This window comes from Vulpes lagopus, chromosome 5, assembly GCF_018345385.1.
Source record: "Vulpes lagopus strain Blue_001 chromosome 5, ASM1834538v1, whole genome shotgun sequence".
NCBI lineage: Eukaryota > Metazoa > Chordata > Mammalia > Carnivora > Canidae > Vulpes > Vulpes lagopus.
In genome coordinates, this window is record NC_054828.1 from 93608597 (window position 1) to 93634450 (window position 25854).

A 25854-nucleotide genomic window follows, 5' to 3' on the forward strand; every position below is an offset into this window, starting at 1 on the left:
AATCTCAAGCATCGAGATGGGGAAAGGGAGAGCCCTCTGCAGAACCACAGAAAACACTGCATTATTGAAAACCTCCTGTTTTTCAACTGAAACGTAGGTGAGCTGCCTATAATCCTGATGTTGCTGCTCTTGGTGGCCCTGGTGACAATTAAGTTGCCTTCCTACATGCTCTCAACCTCAAAAGTGTCAGGAATCTAGTACTATTATATAGACACACATGAAAACTATGATTCAAAAGAGAACTAAAGTCACTCTACATCTAAAATAATTAGATCAATGTCATACCGAAATTTTTACAGCCTCATTCTCTCAAAAAATTTTTACAACGTTCTCTACAGAGCTCATTAAAACACGCACAACACACATACCCCATGCCTCCATTTCTCCCACTCTCCCCATCCCCCTCGTCAGAACAATAAAAAGCTCCAAAACCAAATTCAAATCAATTGGCAGGTTTACTGGCTGTCTGTTACACAATGAGGTGGAAACATGGAAACACCTCAATATAGGACATTCTGAACCCTGTGTTTTCTTCTTGCTGTATCGACAGACCAGCGATAGGCACACAGGCTGACATCCGGGACAACAGAAGCAAACAGCTGCTGGTTCACATTTCCATAATGATTAATTCCATAGGTTTAGGGAACTTCATGTTTTTTCTTTCATAGCAGCTTCCTCTTTTCGAACTCCTTCAGAAACAGAAAAGAGAAAGGGGATAAAAAAATTGAAGATTCAAATTACATTCCTGGTCAAAGTGATTCTGAAACCACTTATCTTTAGGATCCTTTGAACAACCAAAAATTACAAAAAGTGAAATGTACCAGGATGAAGGTGCTTGAACACAATATAACAGCTTTCAAATTAGGCTGCGTCAGCTTGAATTTCACGACTAGATGCAGAGCCTTAGCTTTATGTCTCCCAAACACAGAGCCCGAGAGGCTTCTTTGAACTCTTATTTTTCCACAGCAGTCTTACTATTAAGAGCTGACAAACTTGACTACTTAGGCAAACCCTTCAAGGCCACACATGAACCACGCTGGCCTTATTAATAAGGCAATGGAAACAGGTTTGCTTAGTTTCTCCAAGAAAGAGACTAAACGTAGATTCAGTCAAGATTTGAACAGAATGTCAAGCACTTCAGAAATATGTGAAAAGGAAACAATACTGAAAATCACATTTCTCTAGATTGTAATTAGAATATGACCAATGTGTAGTTACCTGCTGCCACTTACTGGAGCAAAATGGTAATGCATGTCTCCAAACTGAGCATAAGCATTTGCTTCCCCGCCCCTTTTCCTGTCTGCCCCTGCTCTTTCACACACTCACTAGCCCCCAGAATTGCGGCACATGGTGCCTTATTTCAAAAGACAGGATCATGCAAAGATCCAATAAAACAAGGAGCAAGGCAAGGGCAAAAAAGATTGAGCTAAAACATAGCTCCCTCCTGGGGATACAATTTATGCTTGTTCTCAACATGGTTAAAATGTCTGGTTTTTGCTTTGCTTTTTTGTCAAACCTATAATCATCATAAAATTAAAAAGAAAGAGAGCCTTAAATGATCACTTAAAGAGACAGGCTAAAACTCATTACAAAGAGATTACAGAAGATACCGGGTCATTTAGAACATTTTAAACTATGATGTTCTATTAAAAAGGAAAAAGCAGAGCATATGGTTAATTAGTTGCTCCCAACCAGCAAACAATGGCATCTCAACACAGCCAGGGCCAGAGCTACAGGCTGGACACCCCTACCCTCTTCTCTTGATCTCCCTACCCTGCTCCCCATCAACTCCTTCATCCAGTTTTCATTTCTTGTCAGTAGCTTTCAGCCCCTCTCCCTAGAAACAACAAAGACCTATGAGATCAGGGTAGCTATATTCCAAAGGTCCTCAATGAAAAAAATGAAATACAGATGCCTAGATGGAATTCATGGCACTAGTGGACTCCGAAACATTTTCTTGTATATCTTATTTTGCCCCACACAAAAGAACAAATTCCAATGTTTAAAGAAATAAGTGTTTTCAAATCAGAATGTTGTTCCTGGTCATGCCCAGTTAGGACACTGGGACATTGATGCAGCTGCTAGAGACAGTTAAGCTGCACACCAGAAAGAAATAAACAGTAAGACCCAGAAGAAAGGACCAGGGTTTCCAGATACCCAGTGCAGCCCCAAGCTACAAGGCCTGTAACTTCAGAGCACTCAGGCCACTGCTACAGCTCACCTTGTAGATGGTGGTTCCCAGCTGTGCTGGAGACATGCTGACCACAACTCCTGCACTCTGAAGGGCAGAAATCTTCTCTTTGGCTCCACCTTTTCCTCCAGCAATAATCGCCCCTGCATGACCCATTCTCCTGCCAGGAGGAGCAGTTAAACCAGCAATGAAGGACACCACAGGCTTGGCCTTGGGACCCTGGAAAGTGGTATTGTAAACACTTTCATGAGAAGTTGACCAAAATTGGACTTCAAATTCATGACTCTGAAATGAAATCGCAAATGGCCTGGGCAGGACCCACCACTCATCCTAAGAAAATGAACACAAACATCAAGCTGTAATTGCAATCACTGCATTCACCTTTGAGATGACTCAACTTTTCATATAAACTCAGGAAAACCATCCTGAGCAAATATTTGTCTGTTTAGATTTTAAACTTCAACTGCACTGGCCACAAGCTATTTTACAAACATATATATAGGTGGTTCTTTCATTTGAAAAACAAAGCACATTTGAAAACATATGTTATATGATTTGTGATAATAATGAATTAAGACACTAGATCAGGTTATTTTATTTCAACCTGATTTTGTCTTAATTTAGTCTACCAAAAAAAAAAATTTGCTAGGAAAAAAAAAAAAAAAAAGATAAGGTGGAAAGGTATATTGGAAAAGACATAGGACCGGAAGTTGCCAGATTCAATTTCCTATTGACTAAAGCTGGTTGGCCTCGGACAAGGCATACCAGCTCTGTAAACCTCTGATTCCTCATCTATGAAATGAATGATGACTTTCTCTCTGAAATTCTATGAAGTCTAAGGAAGATTAGGACTAGTTTTATTTAATAAAAATCGATTCTATTTATTTTTTTTTAAACATTTTTATTTATTTATGATAGTCACAGAGAGAGAAAGAGAGAGAGGCAGAGACACAGGCAGAGGGAGAAGCAGGCTCCATGCACCGGGAGCCCGACGTGGGACTCGATCCCGGCTCTCCAGGATCGCGCCCTGGGCCAAAGGCAGGCGCCAAACCGCTGCGCCACCCAGGGATCCCTAAAAATCGATTCTAATATACAACTTCTATGTAAATGAAGAACACTATCCTAGATTCTGAGGTAAAAAAATAAAAATCTACGTGGGAGATATAAGAATTCCTGTGCCCTAGACTTCAAATACAGTTAAAGAAATAATATAAAATATTATCAATTAGTTAAGAGATACCAAAATATTATTTGAATATATGATTAAATTTCACAGTAAATGAAAATAGCATGTTCATAATAAGAGCTCAGAAGCAACAAGGTATCCAAAGATGGCTGTAAAAAGCGGAACCTGAATACAAGCAGAATCTGTCTTCAGGTACCATCATCTTCCCCAAGGCCAGCAATTCTCAAATCATTTGGTCTTAAAACCCCTTACACTCACAAAAATGATTGAGAACCCCAAAGAACTATTGTTTATGTAGATTATATCTGATGTTTCCTGAACTAGAAATTAAAACTAAGAAATTATATAAGTATTCATTGAAAAATAAAAACTTAAAAACTATTTTAAAAACCATTTTAGTAAGAAGTGTGGCATTCATTATTTTACATTTTTGTAACTCTTGAATGTTAAATTTAATAAAAGGCAAATGGATTATGACATCTGCTTTTGCATTCAATCTCTTCCAATATGATATTTTGGCTGAACTCAAAGAAGTCTGGGCTCACACATATACATGGCTGGAAAAGGGGAAGAATTTTAACAGCCTGTTAGATAATTGTGGATACTCTTCTTTGATACTAGATAAACCTCTTCAAGTGGTAATTTCTTAAGGGTCAGTTACAATGTTGGAATCTAGAACCATAGCAATGAACTTTCTGTCCTGTTACTTTAAAATCCATTGAATGGATCTTTTACCTATAATGATTTTATAACATTCATTGGCTGAATGAAAAATATGTTTACTGAATTATGTACATCTTCCAAATGTTGATACGTTTCTTTATACAACATCAATAAATCAGTCACTGTTACCAGATTTAATCAAAGTCTTTAGTAGGAGGAAGTCCAGTTCACAGTGGCAGAAACTTTTCCAAAATATGAATATTCAGTGAAAGCTCAAATATTATCACTGTCAAGTACTATAAGTTGTTTTCCTTGAATATGGCAGGTTCACTTTGTTCATTTTTGATAAAATGTCTACGACATACCCAAGTCTGAACAGTCTGTCTGCCAGTTGTTCTTGAGAGTTATTTCATGGTAAGAAAAGCAGCTAGTTCAGCTCACAACTCAATTGAGAAGGTGCTTTACTTCCCACTTCATCACAAAATACTGACTCATGGGTCAGGATTTAATAAAATTAATAATTTTTACTGCTTCATCAAGGACATTCTTTAAGTGAAATCGGTTTCATTTTGTTTTTCTAACTATGAACATGTGGCAGTGAATGATTACTAGAAAGCTGCTTCCACTGCCCGGATTTGTGCTATGGTGCCAGCAGCCAGGTTCTGTGTGGTCTGACATGGCCTACTCCAGCCTCATCTCCCACCATTCCTCCCTGCTCTTTGTCTCCCAGTAATTCCAGGCTGCTCTGCCTCTGTTCCTCTGTAGGGAATGTTCTCCACCCTCGCTGGACAGCTGACAAATTTCTACTTAACTTCTGAGACCTGACTCAAGCCTCCTCTTTCCCGTAAGCCTTTCTGACTCTTCCTCCCACAGTCTCCACAAATGCTCTCATGGTTGATCATCCTCCATTCAGTGACCCTGCTGTGCCTTTGACAAGTTTCTACTATTACACTAAGTATAGTGGCTGTAACTTATTTCCCATGTGTTCCCCTCCTAAACTAAGAATCTCTGAATTCAGAAACTATGTTCACACTTATTTCTGTATGCCATGGTGCAGAATTAAAAAGAAAAGACTCTACAAGTCACTTCTTCATTTACTTATGGGCTCTACAGTTATGAGCATCTTTTATTTAAGTGGCACTAATTTCTACGTGATCCTTCTGTCTCCATACTTACAGAAAAAGAATGCTGCACTAGAAGGAAACAAGATTTTGATGAACCTAGAATGTCAGACAAGTTTATATTGTCCTATTAACAAAGAAGAGTCACTTACAATTTTTTAAGCAGAGAAAAATACAACTAAAGAGACTACAAGGAAGTATGGTCTGAAAACAAGATGCAGAAATGATGAGAAACGTGAAAGCCCCAAAACAGACCAGTTAGGATATCAGCATAGTTTGAGCAGAGGCCCAGGGCTGGTAACCCTTTTCCTGAATCCCTGCAATCAGACTCTTGACCCCTCCATGACATAGTGGAGACATCAGGCAGACGTGGGGGATGAATCCCACCTTTAGTTCATTTGCTATATACCTGCCACTGGCAAGTTTTTAATGTCTCTGTGCCAGTTTCCTTATTCATAAAAGGACAAAAACCTTTCTCAAGGGGTCAAGATTAAACACCAGTTTTACAAATAAGTATTGTCACTATAATAATGACAATAATAAAAACAGTAATGGTGGCAGTAGGGAACATTACTGAGTGTTCAGTACTCTGTGCCAGGTACTGTGCTAAGTGTCTTATGTCCTCTGTTCAACCTAGAATCCTACATACAGTAGGTCCTTAATAAAAATTCATCCCATAAGAACTAACCAGGAATAGAAAAACATGTGCCAAATGAAATAAAATGTATATGCTTAGCTTTTCCCACCAAAATCGAAGCTAGTCAAGGGATCCAGAGTTGGGTCTAAATACATTTTAAAATTCACTTGAACATAGCATAATGTCACAGTAACCCAGATCTTTCCTAAAGAGAAGTCAGTCTTTACTTGAATTTCAAAGTTTACAACTTTTCTGAATTCAAGTTACCTCAAACTCTTAACGATATGCTTCATTCTTTTCTTATCCACCACCTATTGGTGCCTGATATGCCGGGGGATGGGACAGTCCCTGCTGCCCCTGATACAGACTAGAGGGAGAGTCAGATAGTAAGCAGTCTTTGCAGAAGGAATAAGCAAAGGCTAGTGAGAATGAAAACATCGGGCCAGTCAGATGGGACATGGATCTGAAGAAGAGAGTTAGACAGGTGTGTAGGGACTGGAAGACCATGGTAAGTCCACACTTTGTCTTCCATGTAATGGGAGACTGTCAGGGTTTAAAACCAGAGGGTATGCAACGCCGATGTCTATGTTGCAGAAGGGCAGGTGATCTGGGTGGTTGTGAGCAGGATGGCCAGGGACAGAAGGGAGGCAATAGTGCCTGAGGAACAGTAGAGACAATCAGGAAGAAACTACTGATATGGTCCAGATAGAGAGGATGGCAGCTGGAACCAGAGCAGAGGGACTAATTACAGCTGATGCACTGAATCTCAACACACTACTAGGGACAGATCTTGGTAACTGAGTGGAAACAGGTGATGAGAGAGAAGTAAAAGATGCTTCTGAGGTTTCTGCCTTTGGAACTGCATGAAGTATGTTCATATACAAGAATCATTCACACTTAAGGAATAGGCCACAGAGACTAATTCTGGGGAAAAAATAAGATGAGAAGGAGAAAAACCAAGAGGACAGAGAGGATGAAGAAAGAATGGAGACTGCTGGTAGCCTCTGCAGAAGCACTGTCAGGAGAGTAAGAATCAACAGCAGCACAGCAGTGACTAGCTCAGGAAGTGCCTACTGTGTGTGAAGAGCTGTATTTTTCCAAACCCAAACCCAAACTTACTGAATTATGTTGCTTCAAGAATTCTGCAGCATTTTCTTCTGCATTACCACCAATTTCACCAATCAGTATGATGCCTTCCGTGGCTGGATCATTCAGAAAGATTTCAAGGCAGTCAATAAAATCTGTGCCATTAAAAGGATCACCTCCAATGCCTGAAAAATTCAAAGAATAGCAACACCAGCTGAAAATTTAAGGATGAACCATGAAAATAAGAGATGCTGTTTCAATTCATGTTCTAATTTTACCTCTCCCATCACCAATGTTTTAAAATGCAGTCACTCTGGTATTTAACATTTAAAAAAAATCACAAATCGCTACATTTATTTGTTTCTAATATTACGTGAATGCTAAATGGTGGTTGATTTAGGATATTCACAAAGACATTTTTGTTTTAGCTCTTTTATCGAGCTTCTTTCCTCCCACGAAATTATTCCCAAACAACTCTTTTTAAATGGGCATTTTTTAAAAAGGTGTGTTTGTAATGCAAGCAAGCAAGACTATCTCTTCTCTGATTAAACATTTTACAAATGTCTTTGCACAAAGTAACTATTAGATGAGGCACACTGCTGAGAAACCACACACAAGTTTTAAGAGACAAGTCCCAGTGAGGGACTGATCCCTTTTACCTTAGATACAGGGTGAGTGATGACTACGAACACAAACATTTAAGGACAAGTACTTGGACAGGATTAAAGGAAATGCTCCCAACAGACTGGCTGCCACTTTTTATTTTTTATTTATAATGTATATAAATTCACTGATGGCAGGATTGGTTTCCTACTTTTCAATGCATCTCTGAAGAATGAAGTTGAAGAAGAGAAGCAGCATTTATGAGTACTGTGTGTCAAATACTGCGTCCTAGCCACACGTTAGACCTGCCATTTCCTCATTCTTATAGCCTCTGTGAAATGGGCATTAGTATTAGTAATTTACAAATTAAAGACAGAAGTTGGAGAATGAATTTTGCAATTCTGTTTCAAACCTTTTCTTATTCTCCACCACACTAAGTTACTTTGTGACTAAGACTGTGCTTTGTACATAGAGAAACTCAATCACTATTTCCAATGTTGACTTTATGGATCTTAATTCTAATTAAAATACTCCAGGTTTTTATTTTAGAATTTATTGTGAAAAGCTATTTTTGAAAGGCTTTTAAAAGGTGTTCTAAAAATTTGAAGAAATGTTTATAAAAATGGGAAATCTGTCTTTCAGCAACAAATACTAAAATTATTTTAAAATGTAAAATCTTTTTACTTTTAAAAGTCATAGGCAGTACAATGTGGCAACAAGAGAAGTTTTGGGGAACTCAATCATCCTTGATATAGATTTTCTCACCAATAAAGCTATAATAGCACCAATTTTCAGCTTAGAGGTGCCTCAGAAGGTAGCCTTAAGAATAAGATAACAAATGGCAAAGAACTCAGTACTGGGAAGCACTAACAAAATGATAATTGTAGAACCAGAAGTCCTAATGCAAAGAACTGTTTCTTCACAGCAAGTGAAGTAAGTGATGTTTTCCGGCACCAAGGCTCTGCAGGGGCCACATGTCCCACAATGCTTGCTCAACATGAGGGTCAAATCTTGGGCCACGAATCTTTAAAATATACAGTGGGGCTTCACACTGAAGCAAATTAAATTTAAGATCATGACATCTTTTTAATAAAATGGTTATCAAAACCTCTTGGAAATAACCAAAAGTTATTACTATACTCATTCAACAAAGATACTGCATTACAATAAAATGATTCTACCAAAATCACTCACCAACACACAAAGACTGTCCCAACCCAACTTGGGTTGTTTGGTGAACTGCTTCATAAGTCAGGGTGCCGGACCTGGACACAATACCTTAAAGAAAGAATTTAAAAATATTAGATTGTGTTCAAATCACAGGCTATCATGTTAAAGATACAAGTACTTAAGAAAAATCCATTCTACAATTTGTCATCCAACTCAACAAGTATATGGTTGGTGCATAAATACCTATCTTCTCACTATGAATTCAGGTGTATGTAACTTCAGATACTCTGCACCAATTGGGCAAATTGAAGGACACGTGTGTATCTTGGTCAATGCTGGACAATAGAACACTGTTCAATTGCTCTCTTAGATTAATTTCACCAGACAGTAACAGCTGGATCACTTAATGAGAACTGCTCCTTCTGCAGGGAACCCTGCACCGACTCCCCAACCCAGCACAGTGCCAGCCTACCTCTCCAGACTTGTCTCCCATTATTTCCCTACTCTAGTGAAATCGATTTATTCCCCCACTTAGTCACGTTGCTTCTGCTACAAACGGGGCCCCCATCTCCTCAAATGCCACTTTCCCTGGAAGTCTTTCCTGATTCCTCCAATAAGTACATTGTTCTCTTACTATCTGGCTCAGTAAGAGACCACCAATGGTATTTAAGATTCTGTGGCAACCATCTTCTTTGCTATACTGTAACCTCCAAGGAGCTTGATAAACAAGACTGCTTCCCTCACTCGTGTTCCTAGTATTGAACATGCACAGAAGGAGTTCAATAAATACTTACCTGAATGTCTCAAAACTGAAAACCTTTCAATAGAGTACAAACATCCTCTTAAGGAAAATCTAATTCCAATAGTTTTAAGACCATTCAATCACTGGACCCTAACCTACGACAAATGACAATCATTACCACCAATCCCCATCTGTCTCATTCATCATTTTTCCCTATTCTCTGAGCTTTCTTTCCATCTACCTGCTGTCTCCCTAATACAGTCCTTCCTCTGCGGGACCCTTCATAACTGAGAAGATTGGGTAGGTAATACCTACCTACCTATGTACTCAGTACATTTAGCTTTGTTTAAATAAAGTATAGTTGGCAATTTCTTTAGTTGTATATCTTGTGTACAATTGTCTAGTCTGCTTTCCACTCTTTCTACTTGATTCTTGTGGTATGATTATGTCTAAGTGTCCACTCAATATCTTACATTACTGAGAAAAACAACTATTTTATTTATTCTAGTCTTGTGATGGATCAGTAAAATAACCAGTGAATATTAACACCAGGATGTTATCATTCTTTTAAGGGGCTTTCATCTGATCATATAAATGATATGTAAATTACATAAATGCAAACCACACAATGAAGGTAATGAAAGCCATGTTTTCCTGTCATTCTTAAAAGTATATGTAGTAAAAGAGCTATCACTTAAAAGTACCTATCACAAGAACACTTCTGTTTCTGAAAGGCAGAAGTACTTTCTTCCTCTATTCTTCTTATTAAATACAACTAAAAACCCTGGGCATTATAAATAAAATAAATCCAAGGAATCTCTAAGAGATGAAGAAGGCAAGGTAGTTAAGGACCTCAAAACTCAAGGAAAGATACACTGCTGAGCTCCCTGGGTTTCCTTTGCCTCATGCATCCTAGATATGGATTTAAAGAAGCCAGCATCCCAGAAACACATAAGGATACAGGAAAAAAAAAAAAAAAAAATCCCCCTTTAAAAGCCTGCTTGCTCTAGCAAAAGAGCCAAGGACAGCCCAGAAAAACGGAAAACTTTTGAGATAATAACCACTCCATACCAACCAAACACTACAGAAAATAACTGTGCCTTCACCCTCACTCATATGAGCAAAGGCCAAAAGGGATTCCTAGACTTACACATTTAGGAGGCTGCACTAAGGCACCCCAACATGCCAGCCAAACTGGTGAAAGAGAAGGCCAAGTAGGCAATCAGGACTTTCATCTATGCCAGCTGATATGAGTTCCTCCTCACCCCTACAATGTCGATGGAAGCCACGTGGGGAGTCTAGATGTCCATCCTTATCTGGCAGTAATTAGGCACTTCTCCATCTTCTTGTCAGGGTGGTATCAGAGAAGGCCTAGTGGAGAGTCAGGACTTTCACAATTGCCCAGCAATAACAAGGTCACCTCCACTGAACTCAGTGAGGACCAAGGAGGAGAGCAGAACTATCATACCCAGTAAGGAAGAACTCACCCACTCCAGTATCAATGGAACAAATAGGAACTTGGACTTCTATATCCACCCGGCAGTTAATGAGGGACCTCCCCCTGATAATCCCTGCTGAAGCAGTGTCTATAGTCAGTCAACAGAAGGTTCAAATAAGACCCAGAGTCCTATAATACACAAATTATCTGGGTTTCAGTCAAAAATCATTCAGAATACCAAGAACCAGGGAGATCTCAAACTGAATGTAAAGTGACAATAAATGCTAACACCAGGGCATCTGGGTGGCTAAGTGGTTGAGTATCCGCCTTTGGCTCAGGTCATGATCCTGGGGTCCTGAGATCAAGTCCTGCCTGCATCAGGCTCCCTATGGGGAGCCTGCTTCTCCCTCTACCTACATCTCTGCCTCTCTCTGTCTCTCATGAATAAGTAAACAAAATTTAAAAAAAAAAAAAAAAAAAAGATGCTAACACCAAGATGAAGAATTATCTAACAGGAATTTTTAAAAAGGCATGATAAAAATGCTTTATATAATCACAAACATGCTTGAAACAAATGAGAAAATAGAAAGCCTTATCAAAAAAATAATGAAGTCTCAGCAAAAAAATAGAAGATATAAAGAGAACCCAAATGTAAATTTTAGAAGAGAAAAATAAAACAACCAAACCTGAAAGCTCAGTGGATGAGCTCAGTAGCATAAAGGAGGGGAGAGAGGAAAGAATCAGAGAAATGAAAATAGAACAGTGGAAATTACCCAACCTGAATGAGAGAGCAAAAACAGACCAGGGAAAAAAGTGGACAGTTCCTCAGAGACCTATGGTTACTACATGTGAATTTGCAATTGTAAAAACATAAAAAGTTTAATCAAAATAAAAATTTTGAAAAGTATGGAGGGGTCAAGTATGTCACGCGTGGTTGTTTTTTAGGTTTACAGGCACGTTAGAAAGCAGGGCAGTGATCAGAAAAGTGACTTGGCACGGGACACTCCCTACATGCTCACTTCAAGTCTACAGCAGTAGACATTCACAGCAGACAAGAGTCTACAGAGCACTCAACTATGTACAAGAGCATCAGTGACTACATGGATCAGGCCCCCACAAGACCTGATGGACTATGGAACTTCTTGGAACCCCCTTGGTAGAAGAACTTGGTAAGTACCCTACTAGCAGCAGGGCTAACAGCAATAAGGGATTTTAGTAACAATAAAAAACCATGATCTTTAACCCAGTCTTGTAAAGTACATAACTGACATTCACCCACTATATTGATTACTTTTATCTATTATTAACGGTCATAGTTTATACATAAAGTACAGTAACCATCTATCATGGTGCACTAAGAAAGCTTAGTGAGAAGGTGTGAAGAACCTAAAAACAAGCATAACAAGATAAATTTGAAATGTTAATTTGGTTATTTCTTCAAGGAACTAAACAAGTAGCAGTGGAATATTCACAAAACATTCTAAAAAGTTTGTGATATCCTATAAGGCAAAGTAACGTGAGGAGGATATAAAAAGACTAACAATAAAAATAATTCAAAGCACATATGTAGCATGTGTGCTATATATGTGTTATATAAAACAAAGGACTTATATCCAGAATATTTATGGAATCCCTTGCCATAATCAACAAAAAGACAACCCAATAAAAAAATGTGCAAAACACTTGAACAGATCATTCACAAAAGAAGATATACAAGTAACCAATAAGTACATGAGATGGTGCTCTATATCATTAGTCATCAGGGAAACTAAAATTAAAACCATAAGACACCATTTCATCCCTAGCAGAAAGGCTAAAATTAAAGACTGAGAAGGCTGTTTGTGAAGATGTGGAAGAACTGAAGCTTTCATACAGTGATGGTGGAAATGTAAAGTGAATAGCCCTTTTGCAGAACTGTTTGGCGATTTCTTAAAAAGTTGAACATACTTCAAAGCTATGACTTAGTGATTCCATTCATAAGTATCTTACCCAAGGGAAATGAAAATGTGTCCACAGAAAGACCTATACACAAATATCACCTTAGCCTTATTCATAATGATTCAAACTGGAAATAACCCAATGTTCATCAATAGGAGAATGGGCAAATTGTGGCAGAATCACACCACAGATTATTACTTAGCAGTAAGATGAAATGAACTATTGATACATGCAAACACATGGAGAATCTCCAGCATGCCGAGCAGGAAAAGAATCTTTTAAAACTCCAAAAAATATCTCCAATGATTCTGCAGAATTATCATGGATTCTTAACCTCATCCAATTCAGGATACAGAACTGATTCACTATAAAATCTCCTGGTAAATTCCACTACAGTTAATTAAAATGAATTAAATTTGCACAGTTACAAATTCTCTTAGTGAATTTTGAGCTTAGGGCAAAGAATTTTTTTGTTTTTAATCTATAGGAAATCTACTCACCAATTCTTCCTTTCTTGTGAATATGGCCAGGCATGATGCCAATTTTGCATTCTCCAGGCTGACGGATAGAAAATTCACAGTTTCAGAAAAAGTGGGAAAAAAACCCATAACAACCTATAACTAATAGGTCATACACACACAAACACACTTGGATTGATGCAAAGCTAGTTAGCCTTGTGAAAGCCTAAATCTGGCTTATTGTTTTTTACACTTACATTGATGATTCCAGGGCAGTTAGGCCCAATTAGCCTCGTCTTTCCCTGCCGCAGCAGCTTGTGCTTGACCCGTACCATGTCCTGCTGTGGTATACCTTCAGTAATGCACACAACCAAGGGCACTTCTGCCTCAACAGCTTCATTGATGGCAGCAGCAGCAAAAGGAGGAGGAACATAAATGACAGAAGCTGTCGCTCCTGTCTCTTCTTTGGCCTGAAACATTAACCACAAAGCACTTTATTATGGGTTAAGTTATAAACACTAATAAAATGCATTCAATACCATGATTTTAATAATGTCATGGGATCAGGAAAGGACACTACGAGGAGACATTGGATGTCTTCATTCTTCCCATTAGCAAGTCCACTGTGCTGTCAGAAAAGAGCAGAACCAAGCAGGGGCTCCTCTCTGCCCCACTATGAAATGCCACTCTGAACTGAAAGATTCTATGACACCTCGTTCCCTCAGATGATTGCATGTCAGGAAACCTGAAAGCGCTGTCTGATTTGCATTTGTGTCCTCTCATTCCTATGGCCATGTTTATTTTTGTTGCCTTACAAGACACTGTACCACCTATTCGGGACCAAAGACCTTCTATTTCCCCAGGAGAAAAAGGAGGAGTAAGCCACTGAGCATTGGAACTCAGCTCTCAAACACCTATTCAAAATCTATCATGTCAAAAATGACACAATTTTTTATGCTCACAATTTTTAATCTAAATGCACATTAGTTAAAAATAAAAATAAACTAAAATACAAATGCATAAATGGCCATAGAATAAGAATGTGGGTCAAATGCATATTAGGGTCCACTCTACATCACTCCACAAAGCAAAGAACTTAAAATCATCAGTTTGACTGTGGTTCTGTCCATGGTCTCCACATATTCTCCACATACATCAATACCTTCTACCCACCTCAATGTGTGGTCATGTCTCCCTCTACCCACCTCTATGTGTGGTCATGTCTTCCTCTACCCACCTCTATGTGTGGTCATGTCTCTTAAAGCTCCTTGAAGACAAAGATTGTTAGTGATCTCTGACTCTCCAAGAGAGGCAGTACCTCTTCTGAGAGGCCCTGCAGGAGGGCTCAAGACAGGTCTTGTTAAGGCCTCACAACAACCCCTGTATGCTTAGTATCCCCATCTACAAATCAAGATGCTGGGGCCAAAAGACAATAAATAACTTACACAAGGTCACATAGCTAGGAAGTGAGTGGCAGAGCCAAGATTCAGATCTAAGTATCTCTGATTCCAAAGTGTCTGTTCTTTTCAGTTACAGCAGGCTGCCTCCCTACAAATGTTAAAATATGACTTAATCAAGATATAAATCAAAACCTTTTGGAAGGCTGTGTCATGGGATTTTACAATGGAAAGGAATACTAAGCTACAGAACATACAGGTACAACTAGAAGGGGCAGAAGTAAAAGATAGTGTCTTTCAGAATCATCCCTGAATGACTCCCCACATCCCCAGAGACTGAGGAGCTTTCTCTATGGTATCTCTCATAAAAAGAAGTGACTTTAACTTTAACAAAAGTTAAAGGATGCTGACAGATTATCAACAAATGATGCCAGGGGTTAAAAATAATTTTTTTAAAAACTCTGTTCAACGAGATAACAGAGAAGGGGATACAAAAAAAGTAAAAATAAAAACTAGGCTGGAACCAAAAGGAGTCAGATCATAGGCATATACGTATTTTTTTAGAAAATGTATCCTGCAGTTTTCTACCTCTTAAGGCTACACATACTGCCAGAAGCCAAATATGACAACAGGCTCTGTGCTAACAAGTGACACTAGATGAAAGGGATCCATCCTACTCATTCAGAAAGCTCTTTGTAAGTGCTAAACAGGTAAGAAATATAGTATCTGTCAGAGAACTTGCAGAATATTGCAAATGTCATTTCTATTTGTAACATGGTGAATAATAAATGAGTTGCTTAGCAACAAAAACTTTTCTTTAAAAGAAAGCAAAAAAAGCTCATGAAAAAGTCAAATCTACCTAGAAGAGTTATGAAAACAGCTTTTCTCTGTATTTTGAGGTCATGAAGTCAGCCGTAGGAGACTTTAAGGGGTGGGAGGAAATAACCAAAAATTTAAAGCAAAAAGATTTCAAATGATTCTTTTACAGAACCTATGATTTTAACTTTTTTTTTTTACTCTTTAGTGTAAAAAAAAAAAAATCCTGTTTTCAAGTTTAAAGTAAAATGAAAATTTCAAATTTGAATACTTTTTCCTATGTTTTACGATCAAGAATACAAATTAACTTCAATTTGAAGTTAGTATTCTAAAAAAGAGACTAAGTTTATAAATTTGTACTTTTAAAAAAATGTGATACTTTAAAACATGCCTTAAAACTATGCTTAAGGGATCCCTGGGTGGTGCAGCGGTTTGGCGCCTGCCTTTGGCCCAGGGCGCGATCCTGGAGACCCGGGATCGAATCCCACATCAGGCTCCCGTTGCATGGAGCCTGCTTCTCCCTCCGCCTGTGTCTCTGCCTCTCTCTCTCTCTCTCTCTCTCTGTGACTATCATAAATAAATTAAAAAAAAAAAATTTAAAAAAAAATGATAAAAAAAAAACTATGCTTAAGAGGGGGAGGGGTACATCTTTTATCAATACATTCGTCCCAAGTACTAAGTTTATTTCCTAGATTTTTTTTTTTTATTATATAGGTAAGATTCTGTACCATAATAGTTTCTTTTATAAAACTATTATTTTTCTATGTATTCATGCAAGAGTAGAACGAGAATACACAAGGAGCTTAAATAAGCTCTCTAGAAAGGCAAAATTTGAGATGTGGAAAGTACTATAAAATTTAACTTTACATACATTTTTATCAGCCGAGTTTTTATAATAATCACATATTAATTTTGTAACAGAATTAAAGTTTGGTTCAAAATACTTCAAAAAGTATTAAGAAATCAGCAATTTGGGGAAGAGACTAGGGCTCTATGATTTGTCAGTCTGATTTCACAGTCCAGTTTTTTCACACAGAACACCATACTACTTACCCTAAGCCCTGCTAAGTCTGCCACTTCTCAGCTACGAACTATGGGCAGGACCTTTAACCTCTCTGCATTTGTAGTACCCCTGTCTTTAGACTGGGGATGGTGATAGCAACTGCACCTCAGAGGGTTATGGGGAGGCTTGAATGAAGCAATGTCTATGAAGCAGCTAGCAAACAGCCCATGCTGTGTGTTGGGGGCTGGATGCTGACATGTGCACTGCTAACATCCTGGAGGAAGAAAGAGTAAGGAAAGGATAAGAAGCCAAATAGAACCTAAGCTACAGCACTTCTCTTACCAGATGATCTGTGCTTAGAAACAAAAGGACACAGGCATGGGGAAGGCATCCTAAGTCTGTGTGACTAAAATGAACCCAGTGGTTTTTACTGTGATTCAAATTTCTTTACATTATGGGATTTTAAAATAGCAAGTGACTCTTCCAAAAGGGGACACAATTAAGATCTCTATCCAAAGTATCCCTGCTCTTTTCCTGCTTTTCTTTACTTAGCAAACTTAGTACCATTAATTACCTCCTTCACAGTATTAAAGACTGGTAAGCCCAGATGTGTCTTGCCTCCTTTCCCTGGAGTGGTTCCTCCAACCAGCTGGGTGCCATAATCCAATGCCTGCTGGCTATGAAACGTGCCCTGAAGGGAAAAAAGCACAAGATTCAGGAGAAAAGACAGGCTGGGAAGCCTTAAAGCCATCTTCAGCAACTTGGAAAAGAAAAACAAATAGGCTATTTTCCAGAAGGCAATATATACATTTATGCAACATTCTTAACAACTTGCTTAAGTCAGCTTTGAACCTTAAAACAATACAATCCTCCGCAAAGCCAAAATAGGAGTTTTGGGTTTTGGGGGGGTTTGTTGTTGTTGTTGTTGTTGTTGTTTTAAAGATTTTATTTATTAATGAGAGACAGAGAGAGAGAGAGACAGAGAGGCAGAGACATAGGCAGAGGGAGAAGCAGGCTCCATGCTGGGAGCCCGATGTGGGACTTGATCCCAGGACTCCAGGATCACGCCCTAGGCCAAAGGCAGGGGCTAAAAAGCTGAGCCACCCAGGGATCCCCAGAGTTTGGGGGTTTTTTAAAGGAGGATCTTCTTTCATTCCATTTTCATATTTGGCTGATAGTCAGAAACACCCGTGTGTTTACTTAAAAAAAAAACACCTTTTCACTTTTCCTCAATTGCTCATGTCCTCATGTCCCTCCTTTACACAGTTTAAAATGCATAGTCAGTCATTGGACACACAACCTTGGCTTTCTCTCACTTCAACTTACACATCTGGCAAAACCACAGTTTTGGTTAAATCCAGTCTGCTACCTACTCTAATACTGCAATGTTCAGCTAACCAGAAGCTGGACAGAAAAAAATAGAAGCATGATAACTGGTCTCACTTTAAATTAGTGATCACTAACCTTAGGTAAGCTTTTAATGCTGCCCAGCCAATACCCTGTTAATTCCCTACCCATTAACTCTCCCCTCTCAACCTTGGCACTACAGGCGAGTTTGGGTTTTAGGGTGCCCTCTGGACCGAGCCTTGAACGTCATGGTGTTTCTCCCTGTTTGTCCCTTTGTCCCTGGCCGCTGCTGACACCAGTCAGGCTCTCCGGCGCGTGGGTCACATGAATTCATTGTTATGGGAGGTTATCCCATGCTTTGTACAATGTTTAGCAGCATCCCTGGCCCCTACTCAGTAGGTTTCGGTACCATGCCCTCCTCTCCACCCTAACCAGCTATTGTGACAACCAAAAATGTCTCCACAAATTGAAAGATTATTTTTTGGTAGGCTTCAAGGGCTCTACTTGAATTTGTGCTGTTGATAATCTCATCCCTTATCATGGTAATAAGTATCATCCATATGGAAACCACTCCCCCAGACACACACAGACACACACATTCCCAACCCAGACCTTGCCTTGAGCTCCAAACTCACACTGTCCCTCCACTTGGAGAACTAGTAGGCATCTCAAACTTAATGTGCCCAAAGCCAAATTCCTGATCACTCCTCTCCACACTCTACCCCATCTTGGTTAATGACGATTCCACTCTTAATAGATGTACAGACCAAAAACACTGAAGTCATCCTTGATTCTCTTATATTTCACATCAGATACACTATTGCCCTACCTTCAAAATATAATTAACAATGTCTTGATCCCTTCAACTGCTACCACCTTGGTCTAAGTCATCAACTCTTGACATAATATTGCCCCTGCCTCCCTTTCATCTATTCTCAACACAGCAGCCAGAGTAATCCTGTTTAAACATAAGCAAGATCATATCATTCCTTTGATCAAAACAGGGGTTTTCCACTTCGTTCACAGTAAACTCCTCATATTGGTTCATAAAACAATATTCAACCTACGTCCTCACATACAAACACCTTACCTGCCCGGCCTCATTTACTATTCTCTCATTGCTCATTTCACTCTGTCATGCTGGTCGCGTGTCCTGCACACACAACAGGCACATTCCTGCCTCATGGCTTTACTGTCCCCTTTGCCTTGAATACACTTCCATTCATATCCACCTGCTCTACTCCCACATCTCCCTTAGATCTTGACTCAGGTCAGGCTTCCCCTGACCACTCGACATAAAATTCCCTCTTCTCCATCCCAAACACCACCACAACTCCATACACAGTCACATTCTTCTATCTCTGGTTTGTTTTTTCCACAGCATTTATACTTTCTTGTGCAACACATAATTTACTCACTGATCTTGTTGGTATGTTCCTCTCCCACCACTAAAATGTAAATTCAATGAAGACAGTGATTTGTCTACTCTGTTCACTGAGGAAGTAGCACCTAATCCAATGTATGACATACAGTAGGCACTTAATAAGCAGCTGTTGAAACTGAATGGATCTATGTGGTCCTTCTACAGGGACCTAAAAATGCTGACCCAACTGTCTAAAGTCAATGATGAGTTTTTAAAGAACCATAAGCCAATGCTCTCTCTTTAAGCAGTGCTATTCAAAGGGTAGTCTGTAGACTCTTGCTGGTCTGCAGCAAGATAAACACAAAAAGGAAATGAATAAAAAAGTATTAAAAAAAAAAAAAAACAAAGGAAAGAATAAAGAATGAAAAAGCGAGAAAAGAAAAATTAATTGAAAAACCAAAATAGGGATGCCTGGGTGGCTCAGTGGCTGAGCGTCTGCCTTCAGCCCAGGGTATGATCCTGGAGCCCCAGGATCCAGTCCCACATCGGGCTCCCTGCATGGAGCCTGCTTCTCCCTCTGCCTGTGTCTCTGCTTCTCTCTCACTGTGTCTCTCATGAATAAATAATAAATAGAATCTTTTTAAAAAAAATCTAAACAAACACAGAAGTGCAAAAGTGAGAATGTTTGCAAACTTCTATAGCAATAGGATATCGCTGCAACTTTTATTGTATTTTGCAAAAAATATTTTTTAAAAAAATATTTTATTTATTCATGAGAGACACACAGAGAGAGAGGCAGAGACACAGGCAGAGGCAGAAGCAGGCTCCATGCAGGGAGCCTGACATGGGGCTCCATTCCAGGTCTCCAGGATCACATCCCAGGCCAAAGGCGCCGCTAAACCGCTGAGCCACCCTGGCTGCCCATACTTTGCAAAAAATATTGATCTGCATTAGATTGAAAATTAAAATTAAACATACCCAACAGACCCAATTAGGTCTTTCACTCCAGACACTTCAGAAGCACTGCCCTAGATCACTACTCTGTTTTCAGAATTTATCTGATAGATAAATTCAAATGAACCAACTTTTTAGTCCTAATATAGAGTTAAACAAGGACATTTCAGGTTAGTAAGTTAATTTTCCTTAGTTTTCCCATTACCTCCATCCAGTTAAGAATAGAAATAGTTTTAGCAGCTCAAAGCCAATACAAGAAATTCCACCCACTGGAAACTGGCATTATTGAAATAGATTCCAAAATATAAATATTCCTCATTCATATGTGAAACAATATATACACTGAATAAAAGAACTAACAAGACAAAATGTAGATGTCCTATGAAGATAAACTCTAAATTTCAGACCTTATTGTTCTCTATACTAATAGAATCTTAACAAATCTGAGACAAGTAAGACTCCCAATTACCTTAAAAAAAGAGTGAATGAGAAACAGTGTAATTACAATAATCGAAAGACACTAAAACCAACTTTGGATTTCAATATTTAAGCAAGCCATCACTCCATTCAGGAAACAGAGACAGTTCCAAATATTGCTTACACCATGGACAATGTTCTTTTAAAAAAAGGTCAGAGGTTAAGATGTCACAGGCTCACATAAAATTTAGCAAACAAACAAAAACGCCATATATAATAAACTTATGTGGAGAATTTGAATTAATCAAACAGTTGATTATATGCTAACACAATTAATATATAACCAAAAATGGACTGAATATGATTTTAATTGGCAGAGGACTAATAAAATGTACTTCAAATCTTAAATGAACATCAACTTTCTTTAGAAAATATATATATATATATAGACACCTGGGTGGCTCAGTGATTGAGCGTCTGCCTTTGGCTCAGGGCATGATCCCGGGGTTCTGCGATTGAGTCCCACATCAGGCTCCTGACAGGGAGCCTGCTTCTCCCTCTGCCTATGTCTCTGCTTCTCTCTCTCTCTCTCATGAATAAATAAACAAAATCTTTTTTAAAAAATAAATAAATAAAAACAAAAGTCATGGAAATTTGGATATTTAGGTATTATCCTATAGATCAAAGTTTGGAAAACTATGGCCTAAAGGTTTGGCCTGTCACTGGTTTTATAAACTATTTGTGTGTGTATATATATGTGCATATACACATATACGTGTATATATACTTATATATATATTTATGTATAGGATATACATTATAGAGTAAAATGACAGGAAGGAAAGGAGACTCTTATGTTACATTTTATTAAGGAATCACATTGCAAATATATTTAAAACTTATGCAAATTCTAGGTTGTAAGCAGGAGTAGGGAGAAATGATAAATATTAAGTGAATGAGAACAAATTAAAATACTTCAGGCAATTTTGCCTGCTAGTCCCCTCAAAGACCCTTTGCCTAGAGAGTATGAGAAAAGTCAGTGTGCCACTCCTTCTGCCTATCTCAGCTCCCATGAGCCTCTCTGGCCTTGAGCATATCCCCACACTGATCTGTGTTTAACTGGGCATGTTTTTGTAAGGGGCCTAAACACAAGCCATTTACTTTACCTAGTTTTTAACTAAACACTAATCTATTCCAAAGCTGGAGGAAATCTAGTGGTGGGTTGGGTTTTTTTTATTTTTTTTTTTGTTTTTTTTTTAAGATTTTATTTATTTATTTATGAGAGACACAGTGAGAGAGAGAGAGGCAGAGACACAGGCAGAGGGAGAAGCAGGCTCCATGCAGGGAGCCCGATGTGGGACTCGATCCCAGGACTCCAGGATAACGCCCTGGGCCAAAGGCAGGCACTAAATCGCTGAGCCACCCAGGGATCCCCAAAACTAGTGGTGTTAAACTTGCTGAAAGAGAGTATGTAGGTCTCTAACATAACATGCTTCTAGGAAGGGATTTTCAAGGTAAGTTTAAATGCAATTTTTATCTTATAGGCTGACTATTGCACCAAAACCCCTCCTAAGATACAACTCCACTGCTGTACTATATACCTTTCTGTAACAATTATATACCTTTTGTGATATTAAAAAAATAGAAAATAAATGTTTCTGTATATGTAGTACGCATTATAAAACATCTTGACACATACCTGCTTACCAGTGAAACCCTGGCAAATAACCTTCGTATTTTTATCAACATACAGATGTTTCCGGGAAGCTATATAGGAACAATGCCGAATTCCATTCTGTTGCACTGAAAAATAAAGAAAGGATGACATGTTATAATTTCTCCAAATTTTGGACCATGAATTGAACTTAGTGACAGAAAAAAATCCTCGAATACAGGGCAATCTTGTGATCAAGACAACTTCAAATGAGACATGAGGACTACAGAAATAGACAAAAAAAGACACCATTCTATCCTCCAGAATTCCCTCTTTACTGAGAACAACAATCTTGCAGCTTTTTCGAAATGTCTAAAGAAAAGCTTCTGTTTATAATTTTCATTCCTCAGAAAGAAAACTGGGGTTGAAAGACAAATGGCTCAAATTAAATCCAAAGATGGGAAACTAGGTATCACTTGTACCAACAATATTTGCTAAATAGCCACATAATTTGTCATTTAACTCGACCTTTTTTTTTAAGTTTATTTTTTTTAGTAATCTCTATACCCAATGTGGGACTCAAACTCACAACCCCAAGATCAAGAGTCACATGCTGTTCTGACTGAGCCAGGCAGGCACCCCTAACCCAATCTGTTTAAGTTCAACATCTATAAGTAATAGGTGAGCTAAGAGTTACACTTTGTTAGAAGAACTTGTAAGAACTACTCTGCAACTCATTCCTCGAAATGATATTAAATGTTAACATTGAATATTAACATTAAATCTTTGGTTGGTGGGCAGCCCGGGTGGCTCAGCAGTTTAGCGCTGCCTTCAACCCAGGGCGTGATCCTGGAGACCCGGGACTGAGTCCCACATCGGGCTCCCTGCATGAAATGCCTGCTTTTTCCCTCTGCTTGTGTCTCTGCCCCGCCCCCCGCCCCGTGTGTCTCTCATAAATAAATACAATCTTTAAAAAAAAAAATCTTTGGTTGGAGATAAAGTTCATCTAATATATAATCAAAAGTTGCTTAATTTGGTACCCTCTGATGTAAGACACCAAACCTTACATATAGAGGCAACAGGGAAAATAAAATGAATAAGCAGATAAAGGAAAGACATGTAAAAAATAACTAAATTATTTTCAGCAACCTACCTCAATGAAAACTGAGAAATCTATGTAGTTACTCATTCATACCAGCTCACCATTATTTCAAAAGTCAGTAGAAAGTAGGGCACAGATGAATTAAAATTGTGAGCTACCTTCTGTCTACTTTCAAACCTTCATTTCAGCCCCAACCTGCTGTCTCTGTAGCCCATTCTTGGCCCTTTCAAAGTGTCAGGACTTCCTCCTACCACTGAGGTAGCCCATAATAGCTAGCTCAAGAAAAGAACATCTCGTCACACACTTGTCCAGGGTCCACTCATCCTTTCTGTCTTGAATCTCTGCCTCATGCCCTCCTAAATCCTCACACCTTAGGTTCCATCATTGATTTCTATCTGGCCCTTTGGGCATCTCTCAAGTTGTCTTCAACTCCCGTGCTGACCTCAACTTCTAACAACTCTGAATTTTGGAATCTCCTGTACCTCTAGGGAAGAGACACGCCGAGATTTCACCCTTATCAATGGGACAAAGGGTGTTCTGTGCGCACAAAGATCTGCTGCATAACAGACAGCTGCATTCTTGGACTAGATTATGCTGAACAGGGGCCATAATGGGACACTGAGGGTCAAGTCCTGCCACAGTGGGCACAGCTAAGCATCTGCACCAGGGACAGCAGATACTATAATGGGAATTTGCAGCCTCAGAGCCCACCCTAGCCAGTGCTGTCACTTACGGCCCATTCTTGCCCATGGCTCCCAGTTCTCCCAGCTGGAGACTCACAACCACTATACCTGTGGAAGTATTCCTGCTGCTATTTCTGACAGAATCTGCTCCACCAGTCTTTCACATTCCCTGAATCTTCAATACACGGTCCATCTCTCAGGAGTTCTCAGACAGGATAGTTTACAAGAACCAATTATAAGATTAGGATACCTGGAGCCCATACTTGCTAAAAGGAAATATTGCTTTTTGAAGGTCAAGTTGGGCCTCCACAAGGATTCTTAAACTCACTTTTAAGAAAGGAGAAATCAGACGGTTCACCTCTCCTTCCACAGGGGCAGGAGTAGCCCTGTTACCCTGAAAAAAGATAGGTCTACCTATGTCCATAAAGCATGGCTCAATAGAGGAACAACTAAGGTCACTCTCTTCTCTTAGTCCTTCAACTCCAGACCTCCTAGATCAACCCTCTGGAGCTCAGGACTTCACAACCCAAGATCTCTGGTGTCCATAAAAACTGCATCAGGTGTGATGACTAGCAATTTATCTTCTACCTTCTTAGCCCTTTGATACTGTTCAGCCTGCAAGGTGACCCTGACATTCTAAACCTCAGGGAAAATCAATCTAGGGAGACTTGCCATGTATATGTGTGGGCATGTGTGCATGTGATCTTCCATCTACCGTATGAGCCCAGGCTCATACAAACTTAGCTGCAGGTAAGCTAGAATTAATAAACTATCATCATCACATTTCAGCCAAACTCAAAATCTACATTCAAACATTAGAAATTCCTGATCATATTTGGTCCTGACAAGAAACCTATGTGATAACCAGACCAGATATCACTAGTACTGAAATGAGAGGATGCTAGAATAATCAAGCACATATCCCAGTTGCTGGAGTTGTCATCATTCATTTATTCAAAACATTGGGGAATACTTAACGCCAAGCCACAATGCCAAGTATCAAGGATAAAGTATTGAAAACGAGAGCCTCAGCCCTGAAGGAACTCACAGTCTACCTGACCTGACATTAAACAGGCACAGTATGAAAAGTACTGTGGTAGGAATAGGCCTTGGGCATTTGGGGAAGATAAACTCTCCTGATCCAAGTAAGTCTGTATACGTTAGGAAGTGGGGGAGGGTTTGGCAGCTAGGGGGTCAGAGAGGGTAGGGTTAAGGAATGGATTCCTTACAGGGGTTATGTCCAAACTGAGCCCTGGACTTCAAGCAGTTCACTTCTAAAATCTCTGATAATGGACCTCCAACTTCCTAAAGAAGTAAGTAGGGTTATCTGGTACCTGGCGGTGGCTATAATATCTCCACAACTAAAAACTGTCTTCACCTCTGCCCTAGTCCCAGCCCATGCAACCCAACTTGGCCCCAGATCATCCAAACTAACATCTCTACAATATGGTAAAGATCAACAAGTCACAGGAGGTCCTAGATAAGGAACCATTGATTACATTCTTTTTTTGAAATACTGCTCTAGGACATATAAGTCAACTGAATGAGAAATGTTGACAATGAAAATAGCCTCTGGGGCCGCCTGGGTGGCACAGTCAGTTAAGCATTTGTCTTCAGCTCAGGTCACGGTCCTGAGGTTCTGGGGTCCAGCCCCGCCTCAGGTTCCCTGCTCAAGAGCAATCTGCTTCTCCATCTACCTCTGCCCCTTGCCCCTCCTGTGTATGTGATGGTACTCTGTAAGCACCACAAATGCTCTTTTAATCCCAAAAGCTCACCCCACACCAGATGAATTTGCCCTATTCCTAGCCCTTACACCAACCGCACTCTCCCAGCTACCATAGCTGTGAGGAGGACCTAACTACACAGGATGGCTTACACTGTAATT

The 25854-nt window shown here is 39.2% G+C and overlaps 1 protein-coding gene across 1 annotated transcript in view; it reads right to left on the reverse strand.

The window, feature by feature from the left end:
- Window positions 1-436: 436 nt before the first annotated feature.
- The window catches only part of SUCLG1 (succinate-CoA ligase GDP/ADP-forming subunit alpha), a 32443-nt gene continuing 7025 nt past the window's right edge, over window positions 437-25854 (reverse strand). Inside the window, exons 2-9 of the mRNA XM_041755728.1 lie at window positions 22230-22333; window positions 17024-17140; window positions 13491-13703; window positions 13276-13333; window positions 8682-8765; window positions 6918-7069; window positions 2222-2410; window positions 437-689 (exon numbers count right to left, since the gene is read on the reverse strand). Of these exons, the coding sequence (XP_041611662.1) occupies window positions 663-689; window positions 2222-2410; window positions 6918-7069; window positions 8682-8765; window positions 13276-13333; window positions 13491-13703; window positions 17024-17140; window positions 22230-22333 (944 nt within the window). The 3' untranslated portion in view covers window positions 437-662. The remainder of the gene's footprint in view (window positions 690-2221; window positions 2411-6917; window positions 7070-8681; window positions 8766-13275; window positions 13334-13490; window positions 13704-17023; window positions 17141-22229; window positions 22334-25854) is intronic.